At 41.8% G+C, this 8,574-nt stretch overlaps 1 protein-coding gene across 2 annotated transcripts in view; it reads left to right on the forward strand.

Annotated features, from left to right (window-relative positions):
• DPYSL3 (dihydropyrimidinase like 3) overlaps positions 1 to 8,574 on the forward strand; it is a 118,369-nt gene that overhangs the window by 78,093 nt on the left and 31,702 nt on the right. For both annotated transcript variants that reach the window (XM_015418160.1, XM_015418161.1), the window contains exons 3-4: positions 4,901 to 5,085; positions 8,264 to 8,428. In XM_015418160.1, coding sequence (XP_015273646.1) covers positions 4,901 to 5,085; positions 8,264 to 8,428 — 350 coding nt within the window. The remainder of the gene's footprint in view (positions 1 to 4,900; positions 5,086 to 8,263; positions 8,429 to 8,574) is intronic.

Genomic DNA, 8,574 nt, shown 5'->3' on the forward strand with positions numbered 1-8,574 from the left:
ACGGCTGTATTTCGACAGTCAGACGCATTGCTCGTGGCATATGGGACTCCCAATTAAGGCAAAAGGTCCCCAAGGACACACTGGCCTATTGGATCAGACAGTGTATTTCCAAAGTTGACGAGGGGCAACAAATCATGTCCCATGAGGCCAACAGCAAGGTAGCAGCCTTCTCCACACGAGACACTGCAGAAGAGATTTGCTGAGAGACAACCTGAAAGTCTTTTCCCCACACGTGGGAGACTTTATAGGATAGACCAAGCAGCCTCGGCGGAGGCGGCGTTTGCCAGAAGGTTCTTACAGCAGATACTGGAGACGTAAAAATAAATAACTAAATAGTTAGTAATTAAAACAACAACAATGCGGTAAAACCATGAAGTGGAATTAGTCACCCACCCCGGAAGAATAGCTTGGGTACAGCTAACCAGTTCCTGGATGACTTCCCCCCACTGAAGGAGAACGGTACATTGGTACTTACCTGAAGGTTCTTTCTCTTCAGTGGGGGAGAAGTCATCCACATCCCACCCAAACTGGATGCCCACATCCCACTCAAACTGGATGCCAGAAATAGACCAGGGTGGCAAAACTATGGACTGCAACAGCACAACATACAACTACCGTGGACGGAAACAAGGATATAAAATGAGAGTAATCCACGGACAGGGCTTGGACATAACTGGAGAGGTCAGCCTAGGCCACTCCAATAGGAGCCACGCAACAAAAGAAATTTGCATAGCCTATCGAGCGAGCAGAGGCGTGACCTAACCAGTTCCTGGATGACTTCTCCCCCACTGAAGAGAAAGAACCTTCAGGTAAGTACCAATGTACTGTTCTAACCCTAGCTTAACTTCTCCCCAATTTCTCATAATTCCATTGTTGCTTTAAAAAGCTTCATTTAAGTGAATACTGGAGCCAGTATAGAAAGCAACTGGTTAAGAAATGAGTTTATCCACTACCACTGAATGGTATAGAACAGGGGTGGGCAAAGTTGCTTGACGTAAGAGCCACATGGAATAAACGTCAGATTTTTGGGAGCCGCAAGACATGAACAAATATTACACTTTTTGACTGATAAATATGCAAATTTGCTTTTATTAACATTAAATGAGACTGCCAAAAATAATAACAAAAGTGGTAAAAGCAGATATTGATAATGGTATTTATTTGTCCAATGATATTTGTTTGCTAATTGTTTGCTGGGAGCCGCACAATATGTGTGAAAGAGCCGCATGTGGCTCCTGAGCCACGGTTTGGCCACCCCTGGTATAGAATTAGTTTATCTATAAACCAGTAATGACAAGAATTATGTGCACATTTATACAGCAAACTATTCTGATGCAAAATTTTAAATAAGCTTTGGGCTGAATCCACCCTCTTTTTTACTCAGTCTTGGCCAGTTCCTCTCCTTATTACAACCACCCTTCCCCACGACTTTTGTCCATGCAGGTCCCATGATACTAAACATAGCCTTTTTTGTTGGTCAAAGGGAAACCCTTCCATTATTTTTAATTGGTGGAGAAGCTAGTTGGTTTCAGCCCTTAGTATTCTCACTGAAAATTGTTAAGAGAGATAAAAATAAATCCATTGCTGAAAACACTAGGCAATGCAAGGACATTTCTAGGTGCCATGGCAACTTGGCACCTGGGATGTGTTGAGCTCTGCTCTAGGGCCCCAAAAGAAAAGGCTTCACACTGCAGAAAAGAAATGCCTCAGACAGAACCCCCTCATCTCTTTCAATAAGTCCATGCATTTGGGGTTGTCTCTTAAAGACTATGAAAATTGCAATCACTGAACAATTTTTTGCATGACTAGTGAGGGCAACAAAGTCACCCCAGCAGACCAAGGCAGCTAAAAAGGTGCTTTAGTCTTGTATAGATCATACATGTAGTCTTGATCAGAAGTAGGGAATTTGCTTCTTGACTCAGAGGATTTGGAGTATTTCCCAGACAGAAAACTGTGGAAACTGCTGAAGGAACAGGCGCCAACACAAGATCTGCCTATGTGTCTGCTTCTGCCAGACAAGAACTCTCAAGATGGGATCCAGAAAACTCTTAATGGGAACAAAAAGATATTCACTAGAGGTACATGTACTGGATCAAATGTTTTCCAAATTATTTTGTGAAGGATATCAAGAAGAAACAGTCATAAAGAAGACACCAGTCTACCTCCCAGCTCTCAAATTTTCACACTAGAATCGAATTGTGGAGGAAGACTGTGGCCTTGGCAACAGTTTGGTCACGGACACATGGCATCATTCTATCCAGGTTCCCTAATGTGAAACTGTTACTTGATGGGCTGACCTTGCTAAAATGTCCACTGCATTGCTGCCCCTCCTGGATGCTATATGTTGTCCGTCAAGTTCCCTTTGAGCCTCTGCAGAAGATTCCTAAATATGTCTTTAATGTTCCTTTTGTGGTGGTTTTCTTCTGTTCTAGAAGTCTCACAATTAAAGACTTTGTCTCATTGTGATTTCATTAGGGAGTATGTACTTTTCATAAGGGTACTGTAATTTTAAGAATTCATCAGACCTTCATGTCTAAAGTCAATTGCGTAGGATTCAGGTCAATGTTCCCTCCTTTTGCCTGAGTCCTCTTCATTAGAAAGAGAAGACCTGGCACTTCCCACCCACAGGACATGAATAGGGTTCTAAAGATCTGCAGGAATAGGACTGCCAGTTACAGCAAAACAGATTTTCTGTTCTGTGTGACTTCTCAATAAAGGGAAGAAAGTGTTCAAGGTATCCCTCAGAAGGTGGCTCTCAAAGTACATCCATACTGCATATGAAATGTACAGGGGAAAATAACTCCAGGCAACATCAACAAACAGCTGTATCAGTAGCATTCAACACCAGTGCTTCTGTTTAAGCCCTTTGTAAGGCACCAGTATGAACATTTTCTCAATGTTTGTGAGGCATTATAAAATTGGCTATCAACTGTCCTGAGACAAAAATACTGTTTTTGGATTATCAGCAGTGTTCCCTCTAAGCTAAGTTAGTGTGAGCTAGCTCATGATTTTTTAGTCTCTGGCTCATGCATTTTTGTCTTGGCTCAGGAAGGATGGCTCCAGAGCAAACTAATTTATACAGTAGCCAAATCGCTCGCTCACAACTTTAATGCCAGTAGCTCACAAAGTAGAATTTTGGCTCATGAGACTCCACAGCTTATTGGGAGCGTTGCTTATCAGTTAAAGAGGTCCTGCTCTGAGTGAGAATGCAACATTGGATTTGGCATGATTCTTTTTCAGGGGTGTGGATGTCATGTTTGTCTCACCACATGGATGACTTCTTAAAGAGGAGATTATCACAATTGCCAGTTAAGATGTAGTGCATTTCATTTGGTTTTTCCTCTTGTACCTGTAATTTATTTTCTGCACATGATCTTCTGTATATACTTGTTTATTTATTTATTTCATTAGACTTGGCTGATGTTCAACCATTTATGCCTCTGGAGTGGAGAAATTAGTTCCAGAGTTTCTATGAGTTCTTCCTGGTATTGGGTTGCTTACCAGTAGTTTTCTGCTTCAGGGTAAGGAAGGTACCTCCCAGCGGTTGTCACAGGACGCTGTGCTTGGCCGTGCCTCCTGGTCCTAGAGAGAGGAATTATTCATCAGTCAAGGATACCCTCCATACTTCTGAGTAAAAGGAAAAATCCAGTGTTCCGTTTTGGCAGAAAGTCCCTCCTGTTTAGAGAAAGAAGATTCAGGGGTTATTATGTACAATTAATGTGCTGTTATAATTGTGGGCTCAGGTTTCAAATACATAGCAGATTCTTTGTAAATTCCCAGGCAAAACTTTTGTTTGTTTTGCAGATCTTTTTAAGTGATTGGAGCAACAAAATTCTGGCAAAACTCAGGGACCATTAGCAGTTTTCTCATTGTTTGGAAGTTGACTTATTTGCAACAAGCAGGGGTCATTTCCTGCAGGAGCGGAGCTCCGCCAGTAAAGAGCCCAGAGGGCGGGCACATGCAACAAGCCCCACCCCCTGCTCCCAGCATCCCTCAGTCAGAGCAAGAAGCAGCCAGGTATGCTGCAGAGCACCCCCCCCCCAGGCCCCCGGTCCAAAACAGTCTAGTGGCACCTTTAAGACCAAGTTTTATTCAGGTACAAGCTCTCCCTCCGCTGCGAGAACAGATCTGCATGTTCTCCCCCCCCCCCCACACGCTAGCAATCCAAAACAGTCCAGTGGAGCCTGAGCGGTGGATGTTGCCTTCTGACACACTTCCAGTGATATCAGGGGGTGTGGCATATACAAATAAGTTATGCTAATGGGCTCCTGCACCTCTTTTTCTACGAAATGACCCCTGGCAACAAGTAAAGCTCGGTCTTAGGATATAACCATACCTTATCAACAGTTCTGTGATTCTGTGTTGGGATTGTTTTTACAAAATATAGTGTGACGGGGGATGCCATAATCTTTTGCTGTCACATGGAACATTTACCCATAAGGCTTTTAGAACTATGGGATGTGTCAACGTATGGGTACAGGTGTGGGGTTAAATATTTTCAAAAGCTTTTTTGTTATATCCCAGCCCTTCATGACAATAGCCAATTAATTTTTTAACAAAAACTTTTGGAAACTTTGGTATAGAAACTGATGAAGTTTTACAGGAAAAACATACATGTTTAATATACATGTTAAGTACTGTCTTCATTTAACAACCTGACCATTTCTAATTCATTCACATTTATTTAGTGCAAGGAAATGCCTTCATTTTTAGACCAAAAAAAGATTCTGGTTTTGCTTATGCATATATCCACTATTAATCAATCTGCTTTTAAGAAAATTGCTTAAACCAGTGTGTACACTGTTATGGCTAATGGGACATTTGTCCTTAAGTGGAACATATTCTGTGCTGTAACAGGTTCACCATTTTGACTGACTCTTTTCTGTTACTATTTAATCAGGCAAATTGGCGATAACTTAATAGTTCCAGGAGGAGTGAAGACCATAGAAGCCAGTGGTAGGATGGTAATACCTGGAGGAATAGATGTCCACACTCACTTGCAGATGCTGTACAAGGGGATGATAGCAGTGGATGACTTCTTCCAAGGGACAAAAGCAGCCCTGGCAGGTGGAACCACCATGATTAGTAAGTACAAGGAGTACCACATTTGGTAACTATGTACTAGTAGTATAAGGTATAGGTAAAGGTTCCCTTGCTCGAAAGCCAGTCGAATCCGACTCTAGGGTTGCGGTGCTCCGTTTCCAAGCCGAAGAGCCAGCGCTGTCTGAAGACGTTTCCGTGGTCATGTGGCCGGCATGACTAAACACCAAGGCGCATGGAACGCTGTTACCTTCCCACTGAAGTGGTACCTATTTATCTACTTGCAATTTCTTGCTTTCGAACTGCTAGGTTGGCAGGAGCTGGAACTAGAGATGGAAGCTCACTCCGTCATGCAGCACCCGGGTCTCGAACTGCTGAACTACCGACCTTCCACAGCCTGCAGTTCAGCGTCTTAACCACTTGAGCCACCGCAGCTATACCATTGATATAATAATGAAGTTGTTATTTTAGTAATGAATGATTTGAACTGGTAGCACAGTGAGTTATTCTATACTGTTTTGTGAAATGTTGTTTAAAAAGGCTTGAACGCTGCGTATGTGATAGGTGGAGCTGAAGGTAGAAAATGTGTAACTTTTGAAGTGGTATTAATTTCATTTGTCACTATGGCAAACAAACTTCAGTAAAACTGTAAGTGGGTTTGTCTTAGAGCTGTTTGTATTGCAACCGCCATGGGAAGCACATTTTTAGTTTGGTTTCCCTCCTGAAAAAACTTTTATTTTTGTTGTTGTTGTTGCAAGAACTCTAGGTTGGATTAGTTTCATTATTATGATGCTGTGGGGTTTCACTAACTTTAGCCTTGCTTTTGTGCTGAAGATGTGAAGGCCATGCATATTTGCAAGTCACATTAACCCTGTATATATACCCTGTATCACGGTTTCCACACTTGTTCCAAGGTGCTTAACAAAGAATATATTTGCTACAATTATTGTTTCAAAAAAATGTGGCACCCTACCCAAGTGCCTCAAAGAAGAGAGAATGATCTCTCAACATACTTGAGGGTAAATACAACAAAACGGAAATTCTAGGCCCATTTTAGATATTGCTTTTGATTATTTATTATTATTTACTTACCTCATTTATACCCCACCCAAAGCAGCTAACATCATTCTCACGTCCATTTTATCCTCACAACAGCCCTGCAAGATAGATTAGGCTGAGAGCATGTGACTGGTCCAAGCTTCTCAAATCCTAGTTCAACCACTATACCAGTTTAGCAGTCCTGCTTGCATGTTTCCTGTGGTTTTATTCAGATGAGTGTTTTAGAACAAGTTGCAAGTATGGATGCAGTGGGCTGAAAACTTTAGTTTTCTTTCTTCCTGCTCCTCCCTTTCCATTGTTGGCTGAAAGACCTGCAGTATGCGCCGCAGTGTCAGTTACATGAAATAGCTGCAATAGAAGTTGAGGATTACATCAGGTGCAATAAAAAGGTACATTAGGCTGTGTCTTAGTTTTTTTGGGGTGTGTGTGTAATGGATGGCAGTGAGAGATGAGAAGGAGGGAAAGGCCTACTTCTTCCTGCTCGCTTCTCAGCAGCAGCTTGCTAAAAGCACCTGGTACAGTGCCAGAACTATTAATTTGCAGCATCACAGTGCCTTAGTTCTTTCTCCTTCTCCTTCTTCTGGTAAATGCACTTTCAGTGTATCTGAGAAATTACAGACATGTATCTGGGAAATTACAGACATTAAGATGCAAAGTACTGGATATAATTTCTTCATTATGGTAGACATATGTGAGTTGCAAACTCTGGATTAATGAAGGGTCTTCTAAAATATTCCTATTTCTTCCCAAATTCTAGTTCCATTGCTAAACCCATCCCCAGTATCCTTATACCCTCTTACACTCCACTCTCTCCACATTTTTTGTATGCTTACATGCACAGAATTTGCCTAGATGGGAATTGAAATAATGTTTGATGGTTCTCTTTTCATTAGGCATTGACAGCAATGCCTAAGAAGCTATGAAGTAGCATTTACTTAGCCAGTTTCTAAGGCACTTGTGCCATTTATTTTAAGAGAGATAGTATACTTTGGTGGTTTGGTCCTGTAGAATGGTAAGGGGTAGGGGACTTCATGACAAATTTCAGGAAAGTAGCTATATTGGTCAGTTACAAAAAAAGTCTACAGGCATCTCTCCTGGCAGATACTGGGATTACGCACATGAGCAGACAGCATAATGTACTTTGCACATGAGCAGACAGCATAATGTACTTTGCACAATTCCACTTACACAAATAGCACAGCTGCAAAAACCAATAGGCTTGTATCCCACCTAGGTTTCCACCGGCATGGTGTTTTGTTTTTTGTGATTTTTGCCTGTTCTCTCACAGCCAATGTTCCCTCTAAGCTGTAGTGTCTTGTGAGCAAAAATTCTACTTTGTGAGCTGCTGGCATTAAAGTTGTAAGCGAGCAATTTGGCTGCTGCATAAATTAGTTTGCTCTGGAGCCATCCTTCCTGAACTGAGAAAAAAATGTGTGAGCCGGAGGCTAAAAATCTGTGAGCTGGCTCACACTGACTCAGCTTAGAGGGAACACTGCTCACAGCAGCCCCAAATACCCCAAGAAATGCTATTTCTGGGGTTCAGGAAACTCCCAGAAATGGCTTGGAGGAAATTGGAGATCATCTACGGCAGGGGGAATTGGCAATATTGCCTCCTGCTCTTGCAGAAATCTAGACTGACTCCAAGCCATTGTGCATTAATATCATGTTTAATGAAATAGCAGTGTGCATATGGAGCAATGGAATGTACAACAGATGTTTCACATGATTTCATTTAGTTTACTTAGTTTCAAAATGAATACTTTTTGCCATGTATTGAGCACATGGAAAGGATAGTGAGGATACAGTCACTTTCACTTAGCACTTAGTCATGAGTAGTTTTAGTGCTTTTACTGGCGAAGGCCTGGTGAACATGTGGAAATCTGTGATGACATTGTATCTGTGAAAATGTATTTATGAATTGAGTTCATTTCATCAGAATGTGTTCGTGGCGCTTGCCCAAGGAAGATTATGCTACAGTTAATCTTTAAGGTGCCATAGAATCCTTTCTTTTTAAATTTGCACATTCTCAGTTACTTGTGGGAGGGCAGCAGACCTTTTGAAAACAGTGCCCAAAGACTGCTGATGCAAAATCTCCTCCAGATAGGACAGTGGGAAATAGGCAGTGTCTTCATGTTGCACTAAAGCTTGCTGCATTTTTTCACAGTTGACCATGTTGTCCCTGAACCAGAGTCCAGCCTGATAGAAGCCTATGAGAAGTGGCGAGAATGGGGTGATGGGAAGGCTTGCTGTGACTATTCCCTGCATGTGGATATCACCCATTGGAATGACAGTGTCAAACAGGAAGTGCAGACACTCATCAAAGAAAAAGGTTTGCTACTACCATAGGCCAGGTGTTTTCTTTTGTGCTGGATATTTCCCTTTTTCTTACCTCATTCTGGTGTTGGTTAATCGGAATCTATGACATCTACAGAATGTATAAAAAGTGTATCTACTGTGCTACAAATTTTCTGGAAA

The sequence above is a fragment of the Gekko japonicus genome, unplaced genomic scaffold, assembly GCF_001447785.1.
Source record: "Gekko japonicus isolate JY-2015 unplaced genomic scaffold, Gekko_japonicus_V1.1 scaffold1877, whole genome shotgun sequence".
Classification (NCBI taxonomy): domain Eukaryota; kingdom Metazoa; phylum Chordata; class Lepidosauria; order Squamata; family Gekkonidae; genus Gekko; species Gekko japonicus.